Below are 19,505 nucleotides of genomic sequence, written 5' to 3'. Positions count from 1 at the left end.
TTGTACTTATTCCTCCCAACCTGGGAGCACTGAGCTCACAGACGAGCACTGAGCTCACAGACGAGCACTGGTCTACAGACAACACTATCAGTAAGATTGTACTAATGGCCTTTTTCCCTTCTCGTTAGTCTTGTAACAAAACTTTGATGTATGCTCCCAACTAAATTGTCTGAAGTGTATTAACACTACTCAAAATATATTTCAACTATCTGAATAGCTATTAACTACTCAAAGTTTAACTGAAGTCCCATTTATTTTTTGGAATTTTAAAACAAATATCTCACAGCAATTTCACTATGGCAAATAGTGGAATTCTTTAATACAGGGGGAATGAAAGCAAAGATGGTTTTCAGAACTGTGTATCAATGCCTAAGTACATCTCTTGTAATCTCAGACAACTAGAAGGCAAGGAGGAAGAAAAAAAAGGAGGGTTAGAAGTCATCTGGAAACCATGTAAGAAAATATCTCTGTTAAGTAGCTGTATTTTCCTAATCAGATATATGGAAAACTAGTTAAATTTAGAAGGAAAAAGAGATAAACCTTTGGGGAGATTTATGTACCTTTTCTTCCAACAGGAAAACCAATTTCCTTACAAAAGGTTATTCACTGGAAGTAACCAAGCTAAACTGCACATCAATGGAAGTAATAGATCAGTTGAGTCTAAGAAAAGATTAGAGACCCAGCTCCTGAAGAGTATAATTTGGGCTGCAATTGAGTGAGTTAATGCTGGTTGACTTGCATGCTCTGTGTATGTAATTTTCTCTAGAGATTACCCACATTCAATTCTCCAAACTTCCGTGAACAGAGTGCTATTACCAATGTTAGATTCTTTCAATGACATGAAGTTATACCTCTAGTGTCCTAAACAATTTCACTGGATTTATAATAATTTCTGGATCTTGCTCAGGGATGTCTTATGGGGAAGCTTTCTATCCCCGCTGGATTAATGGGCAATTGAAATAATCTATGTTTAAAAATTCATATATTATACTGTTATTATTTATCACATCTATCATACGTCTCAAACTTTACTGTTGTTTTGAGTGATTAATAGGACAGTCAGCTTCAAGGGAGGGTAGGCCTCTTAACCTAGTATGAAAAGCATTTGTAGAGATCTAAGAATTAGAATAAATGATATTCTTTTCCATTTGACAAACATTAACTAATAGTATTTGAAAAAGTAATTTAACTTCTTTAATTCTCAGTTTGTTTTGTTTTGTTTTGTTTTGTTTTTTGAGATGGAGTTTCACCCTGTTGCCCAGGCTGGTGTGAAGTGGCACAATCTCGGCTCACTGCAATCTCCTCCTCCTGGGTCCAAGCAATCCTCCTGCCTCAGCCTCTGGAGTAGCTGGGATTACAGGCATGCACCACCATGCCCGGCCAATTTTTGTATTTTTGTATTTTTAGTAGAGTCAGGGTTTCACCATGTTGGCTGCTCTCGAACTCCTTACCTCAGGTGATCTGTCCGCTTCGGCCTCCCAAAGTGCTGGGATTACAAGTGTGAGTCACCACACTCAGCCTAATCCTCAGTTTTAAAATGCATAAAGTATGATAATACCTGCCCCTGCCTATCTCACATAGTTGTAAAATGCAAATATGGTGAGCTATGTGAAAACACATTGTGAAGAGGGCAAAGATATATTTTGCCCCTATTTCTAACATTAGAGTAGACTTCCTATGTATGCAGTAAGGCCTTGAAGTGAAATTATTTCCTAAAGCACGTGCTAACCACAATAAACACTTACATTCTTGCAAATGAGTCTCCATTTACTTTGTACTCTTAGAGGTAATGTTGACCTTTTCCTACACTCTCTATTTCTCTGTGCTGGGATAAGGCTGTAATCGTATTTAGCCCTGTGGCGCTCAGTGGATAACCTGTAAAATAATCAGGTTATTGATTTCTGTGGAGGGCTTAAATTTGTAACCTAGAATAGATATCTTTTTGCTGCAAATTAAGAGTAACACCTTCACAATCATGTAAGCAACTTATCTACATATGTTAGAAGACATAGATTTGCCTGGATAGAGAAGAGCCCAGTGAAGGAATGCCAAATTATAAAAAATCAATAGGAAAAACTAGACACATAGGCAAACCTGAAACGAACAGCATGTAAGACCAGATAGAACCAATCAGTAACAGGTGATGACATGACTGTTAGTATTTGGAGGGAAGAAGACACTGGCACATTACATGCAACCAAAAAATATAATGAAGATATTATGATCATAATGATGGAGAAAATTAGCTTCAGAAATAGAATTATGAATTGCAGTCAATTGGGGATTGATGATACAAAAGGATCACTCATTAAAAGTTTTTATCCAATCATAGCTGTGTTTATAGTGTAGTTTGGACACCGAAAGAGGAAAAACAAACCTCAAGAGGGCTAATATCCATTCCGCAAAATGGAAGATATAAGGTTAAACATGGGCAGTTACCAGCACTTTGGGAGGCCGAGGCGGGTGGATCACGAGGTCAGGAGATCGAGACCATCCTGGCTAACATGGTGAAACCCCGTCTCTACTAAAAATACAAAAAATTAGCCGGGCGGGGTGGCGGGCGCCTGTAGTCCCAGCTACTGGGAGGCTGAGGCAGGAGAATGGCGTGAACCTGGGAGGCGGAGCTTGCAGTGAACCGAGATCGCGCCACTGCACTCTAGCCTGGGTGACACAGCGAGAGACTCCGTCTCAAAAAAAAAAAAAAAAAAAAGAAAGCATTGTCCTCATAACACATATTCTAAGGGATTTGAAAGGGAGCCACCATATGATGCTAATCAGAGGGTAAGTTTCTCAATGGCCGTCTAGTGTCTGCCTTCTACAGTGTTGGGGATGACTGGTTAACCAAGGTGCCGCCATGAAAACTGGCCAAGTGGACAGAGTCCTAGATTCACAGAGGGGCTGAGAATCTTCCATTTTCATCCAGTGTTGGAGCAATAGGGTCATAGGAAATATCTGGTATATACTATTTGCTGTCAAAGAAAAACATTGTGTACAAAATTTATAATATAAACATTCTTTTTAAAATTAACATACTTTATATTTTTTAGTTGTTTTAGGCTTACAGAAAAATTAAGCAGAAAGTACTCAAAATACATCCCTATGTATGAAATTAAGAAGAAAGTATTGAAAACATGTCCCCATATACTCTCTCACCCCATTTCCTCTATTATTAACATCTTGCATTAATTAGTGTGGTACATGTGTTACAATTTATAAGCCAATATTGGTACATTATTACTAATTAAAGGCCATAGTTTACATTAGGGTTTACTATTTGCATTGTACATTCTATGTGGACACTCTTGCTTAAGAATGCTAAGTTTTTAATGTAAATTTACAAAATATTCTGTAAGAGTCTATTCTAGTAATAAAAATACCTATAAAATACCTTGCTAACCTCTTTAATATTCTAACGAAAAACTGGGAAATTGTTTCAATAAAAGAAAATTGGGGAAATTTTTATTATAGAAATAAATACCTATTCTCTTGATGAGAAAAATCTTTAAATGAGGAGTTAGGGGAGTAAATGAATTCAACACATATAAAGGGCACAGTAGTGGCTGGCACAAAGTAAATGCTCAATAAATGCAGGCAATTGTTATCATTGTAGTCAATATTTCTCATACGTTGCAGAACTTATTTGAAGAGGTAATATAGTATCCATGACAAGCTGAATAAAAGATTGAGTAAGCTACTTCACAAACCACTGTAACAGAGGTTCCAAGAAAAATCCAGTAAAATGAGAACAAATTCATATAGGTGTTGAAATCATGCTTACATTTTTAGAGGAAACACATGCAACCCCAGGGCAAATAGTCAAGAATTAGATGAAAATAAAGATTGTAGGAACCTATATAATCTAGCAGCAATGACCTTCAAGATTACAATTATTCATCAATGCTAAGGCAATGATGTCATCATTCATGTTCATGATTCTGTTGATAATGTAGCTTGCCTTTTGGAAACTTTCTTTACAGCTACCTCTCATGCAGTGGGCATTAGTAAGTATGGGTGAAATAGAGCAATAAAGCATCGCAGAGCTGTAGTTAAGATTGACTTCTATTCCTTTTTATTGGGGCCATTTCATTTTAATGACATTAGAGTATAATTGCTAAATCAGGCTGAACACCTACCATACTGGAAGCGCTAAAATCCTTAGACCAGAACACTGGACATTTCTCACTGTGATGGTTCTAAGTGCCTAACAGTATTCTACCAATTATCTTCTATATGATTCACATACAACATTTGACCCAGATATGTACACAGACACAGCCATATAAATCTTGTGGATATGAATTATACAATTAATTGATTTGGTTTAGTTTCATTGATGCCTGGATAATATGGATTAAATGCTGGTTAAAATTATCTTCATTCCTATAGTCTGTCTGTGCTAAATCCTAAGTAAGGTATTAAATCTCTCTACCAGGTTGGGAGTGCAGGATAGCAAATTTTAGCGTGCCTAGGAATTACCTAAGGCTCTTGTTAATATGCAGATAAAGATTCAGGAGCTCTGGGGTGAGGCTTGAAACTGCATTTCTAACAGGCTCCTGGTGCCACTGATGCTGTTGGTCCGAGGGCGCAATTTAAATTGCAAGAGTAAGTTTAGCTTACAAGCTCTGGAGTCAGTCACACTTTGGAAAAGTTGCCTAAGCAATTTGAGCCTCAGCTTTCTCACTTACAAAAAGGGCACAATAAGAATTACCTATCTCTACTGTTTATTGTGAAGATTAAGTGAGATAATGAATGCCGAATGGTCAGTTTAAGGCCAAGCACACCAAAAAAATGCACCTAAAGAGCTAGCTCTTGTTGTCACTTTTGTTATTTCTACTATCTCTTTGTCAGTGAAAGGATATGTATTTTATAAATCTTTTTATGAATTCATCGATGCATTTGACAATTAAAAGTTATTGATTAAAAGCAAAGAAATGATAACTAAGAGGCTAAACCTAGTAGGGAACATACAAAAGGATGGAAAGAAATAGTACGTGAGGCCCAAATTGTGATATATTTGACAATCAAAGCCAGAATGAACTTATGGCTGAAGCCAGAAATTTGATAGTTGCCCATGACGGCTTTAATTGCTCTAAATCTGATCCAAAGCCACATTCTGCCAGTTCCATCATTCAAACAGCTCTCAGATCCAACCAAGTAGCATCCAGGTTCAAACTTTCATAACCTCCTAATTGTTATATTGCTTCCTGCCTTGGCTACCTTATATCCATTTTCATTGTCTAGTCAGAACAACTGTTAAAAGTGTGTATCCCCTGTTTAGCACCCTACAACCTACAGAGTAGGATGCAGGCTATAGGATGTTAAACAGAAGATACGTGCTTTTGAAAGTCGAAACTGTAGAACACAGGTCTTAAGTACTGAGCTGTCACCGCCCTCCACTCCATCTTTATCTCTTACTCCCTCCTACCCATACTCTGGCCTCCTTGAACAACAGGCAACACTGAGGCTCTGCCTTGCTGCTGCCCTCTCACATGCCTTCCCTCTGCCTGGATACCTTCTCCTGTATCTTTGCCTGGTTCCCTCTTTTTGAAATAAACTTAAGGTCTCAGATGAGGAGTCATTTCCCCAGACCCTAAGTGTGGTCTCACAGTCCTACCCTGGCACAGCGCTTATTGACTTATCACTTGATCAATAGGAGAATAGGTAAAGTATGGAATATTCACATATTTGTATATTATCAACCTAAAGTGGATGAACTACAGCTAAAACTATAACGTGGATGAATCTTATAAAAATCGTAAGTGGGGAAAAATGAAAATGGCTTAGCAACACAGAATATAACACTATTTTCATAAAGCCCTAAACCACATTAAAAAAATGTAATAAAATTCAGAATCAGATTTACCACTTTGGGTGGAAAGGAAAAGAGAATAGAGAGGAGCAAACAATTATGTTTGACAGTTTGAGTAATATTGTAGTTTATAGTTTGCTGAAAGATTCATGAATTTTCATTTTTAAGTTACTCTGCAAGGCCCAGGAAAGGTGTAATAAAGGCCATATGGCATAGCTCCTTAAACTTACCTCTCTTCAACTGTTTAAGAAAAGTAAATAAGATGCCAATATCAAGCTTTCACCATCCCCAAAGCTCCATCCTTTCCCAAAGCACCAGCACCAGCCAGACACACACAGATGCAAACCAGAGTTCACACAATTGCTGTTGATAAGAAAAATGCAGCCACGGAAGAGATTCCCTCAGCAGAGCTGTTGCTGCAATTACAGCTAATATGGCCACACCTCCACATTCTCTGCATCACTGGTGGTAAAAAGATCAATTGAAGTGATCAACTTAAATAAAACTTTCCTGTAGTTCCCCATTCCAGCTGATCTGAGGTCAAGTTTCCGTAAATACCCTTTGCTTTGGTACCATAAAAACTTAGTGAGTCATGCTCTCTATCTCCCTTTCTTTTAGGTTTATGTGTTTTCTCACACAAATTTTATACTCAAACAAAGGACATTATAAAATAGTGCTAAATAGACCACGTAAGTCAAAAGGGGAGGAATTCACTGTATACTCGTTCTGGAATGTCAGGATGTCTAATGGAAGAGGCCAGTGAGTTAGCCCTTTTATGGTTGACTTGATACTCTGGCATGTTTCATTTTTGTAGCCATAGGTTTCACATCAGGTTCCAAGCCCTATTTTCTTACAAATTTTTATTTTTTATTTTTTATTTATTTTTTTTAGAGAAGGGGGGTTTTACCATGTTGCCCTGGCTGGTCTCTAACTCCTGGGCTCAAGTGATCCACCTGCCTCAGCCTCACGAAGTGCTGGGATTACAGGCGTGAATCATGCAATCTCTTACCTTGATATCTCTGAAGATATTTGATAGTCCCTTCTTATGGTAGATTATTTGCAAAGATGGCAACTGTGATGGAATAAATGCTTGTGTCACCCCAAAATTATTATACTGAAATCCTAACACCCAAGCTGATTTTATTAGGAGGTAGGGCCTTTGGGAAGTAATTAGGTTATACGCCCTCGTGAATGAGATTAGTGCCCTTATAAAAAGGATGCCAGAGAACTCTCTCATCTTCTTTCCACCATGTGAAGATACGCTAGAAGTTGTTCATCTGCAGTTGTGAAAAGGGCCCTCACCAGGACCTTACCATACCAGCACCCTGATCTAAGGCTTCTAGACTCCAGAGCTGTGGGAAATAAATATCTATTGTTTATAGGACACCAGTCTATGGTAGTTTGTTATAGCAGCCTGAATTAAGACAGCTACAATCATCCTTCCCCTCCCTGTATGCCTACCCTTTTGCAATGTGACATTATTACACTTCCCAGCAAGAGGTGGAGCCTATTTCCCTATGTATTGAACCTCAGCTGCCCTTGTAATAACTTGACCAATACAAGGTAGTGAGAGCAATGTTGTCTGGCTTCTGAGACTGGACCTCAAAAGGCCTTGCATTTCTGTCCCCACTCTCTTGGAATGCTGACTTGTGAGCACCATATGAAGAAGCCACTGGGGAATGAGAAGCTACATGAATTAAAGATGAACAATCCCACCTGTGCCCCCCAGAACAATCAGCCAACAGTCAGGACCAATCACCAGATAGGTGAGTGGGCCCATCTTAGACCATCCACCCCAGTCAAGGAACTGGATGACTGTGGTCACATGGGTGACCTCAGATGAGAACCACAGAACTGCCCAGCTGAGCCCAACCTAAATTGTTGAGCCACAGAATTGTGAGCTAATAAAACAATTGTCGTCTTAAGCCCATTAAGTTTTGGGGGTAGTTTGTGACATAGAAATAGGCAACTGATGTACTCCTCTGATTTTGTTTTTACCTTTTATCTGAATGGAATTGATGTGTGTGATCATGTGTGTGTAGAAGCAGAGTCACATTTACGGTAATTTGGTTGGAACAAAGTCCATCAGATTTTGGTCAAATCAAGAAAAGAAAATGACTATGTCTGAGGGTACTGAAGAATAAAGGTGAGCTGAGTAATTCCAAGACTTGAATATTTCATTTAAAAGGAATCTCATATTTGGAATCCTTAGGATAGGTTGTTTAATAATAAGACTTCTCAGATAAATTCTCCTTCAGAATAGAGTCTTCTTCAATTATTCTTACACATTTTTCTTAAGTTATTAGGCATTTTTCTTTTTTACCACAACAATCTTACATATCATTTTTCAACACTTCCTAATTTGGAGTTAGTATTTGTTCCCCTTTTTTTATTCCCTCGGGACTTGCTTCATTTTTTTCTCTCTCCTGTACTGTTATTCTTATTGCAACATCTCCAAGGTTGTGATAGGCGGCTGGATTGGTGAATGATGCACGGGCTCACACAGCTCTGATGGCTTTACCTCTTTCACCTCTAAACTACATCTCTGATGATCTCCACAGTCCTCTCCATTCTACCTTTTGTTTCGTTTTCCGAAAACTTCACTCTCCTCTCTGCTGCCAGAAATGCAGCCCACACATGCTGTGATATGCATATGAGAAACCACACTGCCATGCAGCTTGGGTTGTATTTGACAGATTAGAGATTATTTTGTCTTATTTGGCTCTGTCGGGGCAGCAGTATATTTATTTTTCCCTTTGACACCAGTGGCAGCTATTACTGTGCCCATTCAGAATCCAGAGAGTAAATGAATGCACAGAGGAAGCATGGGGCCTTCCAGCCTAAGTCAACACAGCCTCCCTAAGCTCCGCTGTTTTGCAGCTGGCTGAAAACGGAATCACAGAGAGCAGCAGCACAGACATAGGCTCCAGGGGCAGTGAAGAAGACATGGTTCAGAGAGAAGGGAAGGGAGAGGCGAGAAACAAGAAGAAGATGAAGACAGCTGGGAAAAGAGAATGAAAATACAGCGACTCTGCAGCTGATTAGAACTGACCAGGAATACTGGCGACATCACTCTTGGCACTTTTTCCTCTCTGCTGCTGCCTGCCAACCCGAGTTGTTCTTATTAAAACACACAGACAAAAACAACAGAAGAACCAGAGTTTCCCAGAAATGGAAGTAAGCAACATAATCAGAGTTTTATAAATCTACTAAATAGCTCCTTTCACTCGTTGTCTCTCTTATTTTCTTTTTAATATAATGGATACATGCAAGAGAATATATAGAAGATATACAGTTATAAGTTGTAATAGTATTTTGAAAACCTAGAAACACACCCCAGCCCACAAGCCAGAACATTATCAATCACTTCCCTTTATTTGTTTCTTTTCATTCCATTCTTTTGCCTCTCCCCCGGAAATAATCATACCACTGAATTTTGTTTTAATTCCCTTACTTACTACATACATGCCTATATACCTTCACACCTCCATACATGCTTGCATGCTTACACAGAATGGTTTAATCTTGGTCATCTGTGAACATTTTGAAAAGATACCATATCATATGTGATATTACAGGACTTGATTTGTTTATTTTACATTGTCTTTAAAATGTATCCATGTCATCATAGATAACTTTATTTCACTGTTTTTCACTACTGTGTAATATTACATCAATTTATCTACCTATTCTGTTAATAGAATCTGAGTGTTTCCCAGTTTTTGCTATTGTGAATAGTGTTGCTACAAATATCCTTATACATGTCTCCTCGTGCTCATATGTAAGTGGGTCCCTAAGAAAAATACTTAGAAATAGAGTTATAAGGTATACAAATATAAATGAATTATATAAGAATATATTTATAAATGTAAATATAGAAAGAAATAGAATTATAAGTTATACAAATATAAATGAATTATATAAGAATATATTTATAAATGTAAATATATAAAGAAATAAAGTTATAAGGTATACAAATATAAATGAATTATATAAGAATATATTTATAAATGTAAATATATATACTCATAAATATATGTATTGGAGTAAATTTATATGAAACAGTAAAGAACTACAGTAATAACAGACAAGGTACTCCTGAAGAAGAAGATCCTCTCTGTCTGATCCTATAAGACATACAGACTTATTATGAAGTTAAAATAATTGAAAGTATAGTATTGGTGCAGGGATAGATTACAAACCAATAAAATAAAATTAAAAGTCTAGAAACAGATATCACAATATATTATAGAAGGTGTTGTAGATCCTGAGAAAAGGCACGGCTACACAATAAGTGGTATTAGTGTAATTAGTTATCTATTGGAGGAAAAATAATTAATTGGATGTTAACTTTGTGTCGTATACAAAAATCAGTTCCAGGAAATGAATTCACTGTAAAGGGCACAACTTTAAAACACTTTAGAAGAGAATATCTTTCTGATTTTGAGGTAGGGGAGCACTTACTAACAAAATACAAAAATTCCAACCACATAGGAAAATATTTATAAATTTGACTACATTAAAAATCAAGAACTTCTGTTCACTAAAAGACATCATGTATGGACCAGGCGTGGTGGCTCATGCCTGTAATCCCAGAACTTTGGGAGGCCGAGGTGGGTGGATCACCTGAGGTCAGGAGTTCGAGACTAGCCTGGCCAATATGGTGAAACCCTGTGTCCACTAAAAGTACAAAATTGCGGTGGTGCATGCCTGTAAGTCCCAGCTACTTGGGAAACTGAGGCAGAAGAATTGCTTGAACCTGGGTGGTGGAGGTTGCAGTGAGCCGAGATCACACCATTGCACTCCAGCCTGGGTGACAGAGTGAGACTCCATCAAAAAAAAAAAAAAAAAGACATCATCTCTGATGATGCATACTTCATACATGTATAAGCATGTATGAAGTGTAAGAGACAAACTAAGAAAAAATATTTGCTAAATAAATGAGTGTAGATTGTTATGAAGAACATATAAAGAACTCTGGCAAATTAATGAAAAGATGACAAAACAACTCAATAGAAAAATGGACAAAAAGCTTGAAAAGGTATCATGCAAAAATGTAAACAACTTTATTAACAATCAAGGAAATACAAAAGAAGATATAACAAAATGTGATTTCATACTTTCTAGATTGGCAAAAATTAAGAGGGAAAATTGATACCAGTACTTTGGAAAACAATTTGGCATATTTAAAAAAATAAATTTATTTCTTGACCCGAAAACTCAGCACATCCACTATTAAGTATAGGACTATAGGATGGCCACCAAGTCTGGAAACACAGATAGGTACATAATAAGTAGTTTATTGTTATTACCTCACAGTACATGGCAAAATCATAGCATGCCTATATCCATACTTTATGGCCACCCTGAGTGCATCCTAGAGAAGCCTTTAGTTCTAGCTAAACAAGAAGATATGTAAAATTCTCACTGTCCTGACTTTCTCTTTGCCCAGGCTCTTGAAAAACATACTAGTTCTGTGCTTTTGTGGATTGTAGCTTCCTAGAGAATCTGATCAAATGGTGGAATCAATGCAGACTGTCTCCCATGAAAAATTCTCTGCTTCCCTGAAATCCTTCTATGTACCATTTCAGGGTCTCTCTTCCCTGGGTTAGAAACCCTGCTCTAAATCATTCTCTTTCCAGGGTTAGAGCTTAAGGAAAGCACTGAGGTACAGATTGGCCTCCATCTATGAAGGACACATCCTCAGGTTTGGGTTCTAGACCAGTAAACGTGTCCTGTCATCCAGGTTTAGAAGTCAGCATTTCTGGGCTACTGAGACTCACCATATCTATCCTAGTTAAGAACAGGTTCCAGAACCTGTTCCAAGGGCACTTAGGTCTCAAGGTCCCCAGTTGAGCAGGCACAATGGCACACAAGAGGGCAGAGGGAGAGCATCCACACAGCCCCCTCACTCCTATGCCTCACGGACAGATTGGGAGAGGTGCCAGGTACAGTCCTATGGTGTGTATATTCAAGAAGCCCAATAAGAAATCAATACTTCTCAAGAATGTGTATATGAATAATATAAACAACCTCATAATATTTATAAATCCATGTTTTCCTGAGTGAGTTACCGAGTCCAGCATTCTAGCTGATATGGTTTGGCTGTGTCCCTACCCAAAATCTCATGTTGAATAGTAATCTGAATTATAATCCCCATATGTTGGGGGAGGGACCTTGTGGGAGGTGATTAGATCATGGGGGTGGTACTCCATGCTATTCTCACGATAGTGAGGGAGTTTTCATGAGATCTAATGGTTTTATAAGGGGCTCTTCCCTGCTTTTCTCTCATTCTCTCTCTTGCCCCCCTGTGAAGAGGTGCTTTCTGCCATGATTGTAAGTTTCCTGAGGCCTCCCCAGCCATGTGGAACTGTGAGTCAATTAAACCTCTTTTCTTTACAAATTATCCAGTCTCAGGTATTTCTTCACTGCAGCATGAGAATGGACTAATACAATAAGCAAGTAAAATGGATTCATACCATCCCTCCAACCACCTTCAGTAAGAAAAGACAGGTTTGATTTCCTGTTTGCAATTATATTCACAGACAATTCTGAAATATTTAGATTTTTCATAATTTCTAGCCATAATGATAAAGGTAAGAATCTGAAATTATTGAGGTCTTGGTTTGTCAGACAGATATAATTACTGATATATACTGCCCATTTCATGAAATACTGCAGGACACATGAAATGTCATTTTAGAAGGAGGAGAAGGACAAGGAGATTCTAAGAGCATGTGTTCTAGAGTCAGACTGGCTCTGAATTTACTACGACTTACTGTATAATCTTGGACAAGTCTCAACTGCAGCATCTTCATATGTAAAATGATGATAATAACAGTATTTACCTCATGGGGTAGTATGAGATAAAATGAGATAATACATGTAAAAAGCATAAGTCAGTGTCTGGCACATGGAAAGAAATTTTTTAAATGAGGTATTCTTAAAATTAATTTTCCATTCCTGATCATTTAATGTCCCTTTCTTCAAATAGTTTTGAAACTGTGGATTTTGTATTAATTCCTCATTAACAGAGAAACTAAGAGAATATAAATTTTGTTGCTCTTAAAAAGAAGCATTTCATAGATACTAATGAGTTCTTAGAACAAAATGTATGTGCTGACAGTGAGCTTCAGCTAGATTGTCATTGTGATATATTGACGTGGTGTATAGGGTGGAGACATAGAGTCAAAAATCAAATAATAGTCCCCCAAGATGGAGGACATGAATACAAAAGTATTTCAAACACATGGACTTTTCTTTTTAGAAGGAGATGGATGTAAGATTCTACTTCTCAAGTGATAAAGTGGGAGAGGGTACTAGAAAAGGTAGGTGAATTCTTTCAGAGCAATCCATCATTGAAATAAAAAAAGGTTTATTCGACTTTTTTGCCAGAAAGAATACTGTTAAACTTTCCCATGCAATATGAAAAATGGTTTACATCTAATTTCTGAAATGACATGAAATTAATAAAACTTAAAGACCTCGTTCATGCAAATAAACCCAGTGATCTCCATTCCTGTAAAGTATCTGAGTTCAGCTAAAACCAATATTGCTTAGCTACAGAAGATCACAGCCCACTAGTTGAGTTTTATTCATGTTCCAAGTCTCTCTCCATGGCCGTCACATTCTCATACATTTTGGATGCTGGACTTCATGGCCTTTTGTCAGCTGACTCTAGCATTTTCATTCCCACAATCTCTGGCGCTGCTATACGAAACCTACTCTCCATCCTGGAACCTTGCACAGTGTTCCCGGCACCCACCAGAACTAATGCACTTAATGGCATGGAAAATCTGACTTCTTTATCCTTCTCCATTAAATGTCTGCCCGGGATCCACTTCCTCTATGAAATCATTCTCAGAGAGTTTGATCTAACTTCTGAATCCCTCCCCCTGCCCATTTCATGCAAGTTTGAGTATATCTGCATAAACTCAGGCCATCCCTTAAAAATGTGAATTCTTTTTGGATGGACTTCCCAAATAAAAATCTCCCATGTCTATGAGAACTCCTACTGGGATAATGAAGAAATGTGGTATGTTGATGAATGAATATTGATTAATTTATACAATTTCATTTTTTTGGTGCTAATATTCAACAAACAGAAGTAAAGCAGGTTTTAGCATTAAGAATTTGACTCTGGAGCCAAACCATTTAGTTACTAATCCCAGCTCTATTATTTACCACTGTGTTACTCTTTTTTAACCTCAGCTGTTTCATCTGTTAAATGAGGTTAATAAATAGTATCTACTTACTTAATAGGATTATTTTGAGGATTAAATGGGTAATCCATATAAAGTACTTTTTAAAAGGGCATGATACGTATCAAGCACTCCATAAACTGTTGTTGTTCTTATCACCATTTATTTATAAGGAAAATATAGCCAGTCATTTTCTACAGTTTGATTGCATCTCATATAATGGAAGTTACCAAGTTGTGAAAGTGTCAGTCTGATCTGAATTTAAGCATGTGCCCTTTTCTTCAGAAGTTCTGAAATTATATATCAAGACTGGCAGCATAAAAGTAAATTCTTGTTTCTGATTATATGGATCCCAAAACAACTGGACTTGCCAATACTCTTCCCTCATTTTTGCCCATAAGACAAGTGTAAAGTCACCCATTACCTCCTAGGGGTCAAATCCAGTGGTACCACAATTCCTATCCCATTTGACCTCTTCTGTGTTAGGTTCTGTGGACCCTCCCTTTTCCTCTTCCTTTGACTTCCAGAACACATGCCCTGTTGGTTTTCTTTCGAGTCCAATACTCCTTGGTGCCTTGTGAGTGTCTCTTCTCTTTCTTCAAAATACTGGTGTTCCCTAGATCTCTTTCCTTCTCGCTTCACGTACTTGCCCTGGGTGATGCCATATTCTTCCAAGATTTCACCAAGCTAATGACTCCACATTTACCTTTTCTGCCACTAACTGAGTCCAGGCCCTTATCATTTCCAACCTGGCCCATGTAAATTACCTCTTAAATGGTACCCACTTTAAAATTTCTCCTTCACACAGCTACCAAAATGACCTTCTTAAGTAGGAATATGACTTTTCATCTTCAAGCTAAAACATTTCAATGATTTCCCTTACTTCACTAGACGAGGTTCTAAAATGTTTAAGCTATCTTTCCCTTCTATACTTTAATGACCCACAATAAGAAAGTAACTACAAATTTTACCCAGTTCAAACTAAGAACACCGTTCTAAAATTTTTCTTAGGACTACTCTTTTATTCAAATGACTTTCCATTATAAGTTGTTGGACAACCAACAATTTAAAATCTTGTCTTAAAATAAATCAAAATAGGTTCTCAACCCCAGTAAATGAAAATCACTTGAGTTCTTAAATTGAAATGTTTTAGATAAAGGCAGTTATATACCACACACACACACACACACACACACACACACACACAGAGTATATATTGGTGCTTTCTTAAAAAAAGGATATTGAAAGATCTAAGAAAGAATTTAGATTTTTCATGATAGTGAAAGCATATAATATAAATATAAATAAATGCACTTAAATATACTTAAAACCAGTTGTACCAAAGAAATGAGGTAACAATAAAAACTTACTATTCTACAATTTGGCAGCATTGTCCAAGAGTTTAGAATTTGGATACATTATAAATTTCAAGACTCCATATTATAGAACCACTAAAATATATCTTTACTATTAACCAAGGAACATTTGTTGTGAGTCCACATGTCTCAGAACCCTCTCTCAATGTGTAGAAACAATGCATAGGGATGTATAGGAATTCAAGAGAAATTGCTAAAGGAAGAGACAGTGAAGACCTGCTGGATCAGACGCAGAAGTTCTGAGTTCTGTCTTGACCATCGCCCTGATTCTCAGAAATGGTAAGACTGAGCCAATTATTTAACTATTGAAGATGTCTCATCTTCAGAATGAGAGGGTGTAGTTACATAGATCTCTTAGGCCCCTGCAAAGTTTAGAAATGTGAATATTTAGCTATTGCATACTCACAGAACAGAAAAGCCCTCCTAGAACATGCTTTAAGAAGGGTCAAGTACCCTGTGTCTCTCAGGTCACTCACAGTTTAAAGACCACTTGTGTCCAGACTTAATGGGGCTCCCTAATCTATACACTTGCAAACCTCCCTTTTCAGGTGCTAAAATCTTTAATTTTCTCACTGTCTTAAACCATTGTGAATATTTTTATATAACATAGCCTGACTTGTTCTAGTCTCCACTCAACAGAAATTTAGCAGTGCATTCAACACAAAATCCCTCTGCTTACAGGCACAAGTAAAGACACCGCCTGACACCTGGTTGGTCTTCAACTGACACACACTAGAAACTCCATAAGAGAAGGGGTGGAGGCATGAACCGTGTGTATTTTTAGCATCAGTTTCTTGTGTTAGGTTATAACAGCTGTAGACAGTAAAAATCAAGAGTAGAGTTGACTGTATCAGAAAATTGAAGACATCTGCATCATCACAGTCATAGTATCTGGACATTTTTTTTTTCTGCAGTGGAGCTTTAATGTATTGGATGGGATTATCAGAGGCTGGATTGCCTTCACCATTTGGGACCACATTTTGCTTTATGATGAGCTGCAAGCCAGAGTGTATAAAGTGTGACTTAGGGCTCAGTAGCATAATCAAGAAAATATAATGAAAAAGAGTCTGCGTTCTACAGGGTGTTAACTGAAAAGCTATCCCAGTATTAAGCAACTCTGTTGATACTTGCACACATCTGTTTCAGACTGCTGTCTTGTAAACTTTCTTTTAGAAAGAAAACCCTTGGCATATAGTTAGTGCAATCCTGCCAAATACAGGTAAGGTCCCTCAATAGAAAACAAAAAAGAATGCAGTGAACATATCAGCATTATTCAAACTAAAAGAAAAATGCAATGCACTTCACATAACTCAAGGCAAGTGATCCACATTCCCTAAGTCAGAAGTCCAGAATTCACAGAGAAAATCCAGCAATCCTCTAGTTTGCTTTGAAGTCTTGTGTTTGTCAGAAGCCTCAGAATTAATCCAGAAAAAAATGTACAAATATGTGACATACTAAGAAAAAAAAGACAATTTTCCCAGCCAGCAAGAATCCCAGAAGTGTTAGATCCCTTACACAGATCACAGACCCCACAGCCACCTGCAACTTGAGCTCCGAATGTCACTTACCCTATGACGATGCAGGAGATGGCAGTTCCCAAGAAGGCATATGTTAAAATAGATCCTAAGTTTTGAAAAAAGTGTCTCTGGGGAGAAAAAAAAACACTTAATAGAGTACATCAGAATTTTTTCTTAGTACAATAGAAAATAAAAATAAATGTATGCAGTTCACAGATCCCTCACTGTTTAGGCAAATTTTGGTTTTGGAACCTCATTCCTGGCCTTATTGTGCTAATAGGGACTTAACTGATTTTCATTGCAAAGGACTGGGGGGAAAAGGCAAGAAACAAACAAACAAACAAAAAAAAACCACTGGAAGATGAGTAGGTAGGGATGAGAGAGGCAATTCCCAGAACTGGCTGGACCTGACAGGGAAGGAAGGAACTGGGCAATGTCTATGCCAGAATCGGGGCAATAATGGAAGACACAGTTTTCATGAAGTTTCGTTGTAAATGCAACTCCTTTAGCATTAAAACAAACAAACAAACAAAACTATTCTAAGAGTTTTAAGTTGCCTTTTGATTTTACTGGATCTCTGACTTCTCTTATGTCTTCTAAATGTGATGAAAATAAACTTTAAAAATCTACAACAGCCTGCTCATGCCTGTAATTACAGCAATTTGGGAGGCTGAAGGAAGGAAGATCATTTGAGTACAGAAGGTCGAAGCTGCTTTGAGCCATAATTGTGCCTGGGCAAAAGAGGGAGATCGTGTCTCCAAAACAAAACAAAACAAAACAAATCCCCCAACTTACAGCAATTCACTTTATTTTAACGAGTGAGCCACAAAATGATGCTTAGTATTGGGACTGGCAATGAGGAAGGGTGACCTGAACAAATCCAGCCTTCTACATTTTTTCAACTGCTTGCTTAGGGAAAACTCCATTCCAAGTTTTTGAGTGGGATCTGAGGAGCCAGACTGAGAGCAAGAGGGAGCCTGGAGTACACACAAGAAAATCAGGTCTGTAGTGAACAAGCTGCCTGGTTGCTGAAAATGACTGGTCAAGGGGAGGAAAGCCCCAGGAATCTCCTAGAGTGGGAACTGAGCAGCAGAAGAGCAGTCACATCACCTCTGCCTCTCAAAAACCATGTAGGCTGGGGCCTCGCTCTGTGGCTCAGGGGATGCCAGTACTTAAACTATTATGAGAATTACTAATGTACAAAATGTGCATAGTCAGGCTGTGCCCAAGTATTGTTAGACAAGTGCATAGAAACTGCAAAACTGGACTTTCCTCTCTATGAGCATCAACAGTATTCTTGCGTTTTCACTTGAAAGGATAAACCCAATGTTAATTAATAACCAAAGTCTTTGGTTACAATCATCCAGAATAATGCTGTCCAATAGAAATATAATGCAAGCCACATATATAAAAAATTTTAAATTTTCTAGTAGCTACATTAAAATGTTTTTAAAAGATGAAATATGTTTTGATAATGTTTTGTTTAATCCAGTCAATCCAAAATACTAACATTTCTACATGAAATCAATATAAAACATTATGGAAATATCTACATTCTTTTAATAAATACAAAGTCTTTAAAATCCAGTGTGTATTTTACACTTAAAGAACATCTCGATTCAGATGAGTTGCATTTCAAGAGCTAAATAGTTACATGTGGCTAATGGCCTATATTCAACAGAGTAGGTTTAGAAGAAGTCTAGAATTCTAAGCATGTCAGGTTTGAATCTGCATCACAAATCTAAGATAATGATACTCTGAGCAAAAAGAGAAGCCCATAAAAATAACAGTTTCTCATTAGTGCTGGTAAAATTCTCTACTTAATGATAAAAGAAGAAAACGATCACTATATATTTACCTTCTTTAGACTATATCCTGCATGAAATATAATTGGTGGCAGTAAAACGTTGAAGAAGATTTCTGGATCAAATGTCATCTGCCAGAAAGAAAAAAAAAAGGATAGTTAGAATGATGCGCCTTTGGGTCATTAAAAAAATATGTTTCAAAAAACAGTTATAATTACTTTTGCTAAGCCTGTATGAGGCATATTAACTATTAATTTGGCAGAGATGAAGGTAGGAAAAAATGCAAATTTGGAAATTCATAAATATAGTATAACTGTAGCTTCTAAATGTAAAATCTACATACTTCCACACTATAGCTAACAACAACAACAAAAAAACTCAGTGAAATCTTGGGAAAAATGTCTTACTGTGATTAATTATCCATTTTCATATTTTACATTTATATATATGTACACACACATATATATAAGGATTCTGATAAGGATTTATTTAAAGTTTTCCCCAAATATCAAGCCTGTAATCCCAGCACTTTGGGAGGCCGAGACGGGCAGATCACGAGGTCAGGAGATCGACACCATCCTGGCTAACCCGGTGAAACCCCGTCTCTACTAAAAAAATACAAAAAACTAGCTGGGCGAGGTGGCGGGCGCCTGTAGTCCCAGCTGCATGGGAGGCTGAGGCAGGAGAATGGCGTAAACCTGGGAGGCGGAGCCTGCAGTGAGCTGAGATCCGGCCACTGCACTCCAGCCCGGGCGACAGAGCAAGACTCCGTCTCAAAAAAAAAAAAAAAAAAAAAA

At 37.5% G+C, this 19,505-nt stretch overlaps 1 protein-coding gene across 2 annotated transcripts in view; it reads right to left on the bottom strand.

The window, feature by feature from the left end:
- The window catches only part of SLC9A9 (solute carrier family 9 member A9), a 591,811-nt gene that overhangs the window by 520,061 nt on the left and 52,245 nt on the right, over window positions 1–19,505 (bottom strand). For both annotated transcript variants that reach the window (XM_025377024.1, XM_025377025.1), the window contains exons 3-4: window positions 18,762–18,839; window positions 16,955–17,031 (exon numbers count right to left, since the gene is read on the bottom strand). In XM_025377024.1, coding sequence (XP_025232809.1) covers window positions 16,955–17,031; window positions 18,762–18,839 — 155 coding nt within the window. The remainder of the gene's footprint in view (window positions 1–16,954; window positions 17,032–18,761; window positions 18,840–19,505) is intronic.

The sequence above is a fragment of the Theropithecus gelada genome, chromosome 2 (assembly GCF_003255815.1).
Source record: "Theropithecus gelada isolate Dixy chromosome 2, Tgel_1.0, whole genome shotgun sequence".
NCBI classification, from domain to species: domain Eukaryota; kingdom Metazoa; phylum Chordata; class Mammalia; order Primates; family Cercopithecidae; genus Theropithecus; species Theropithecus gelada.
Note: the sequence above shows the minus strand (reverse complement) of the source record. Positions and strands in the feature narration are given on the sequence as shown.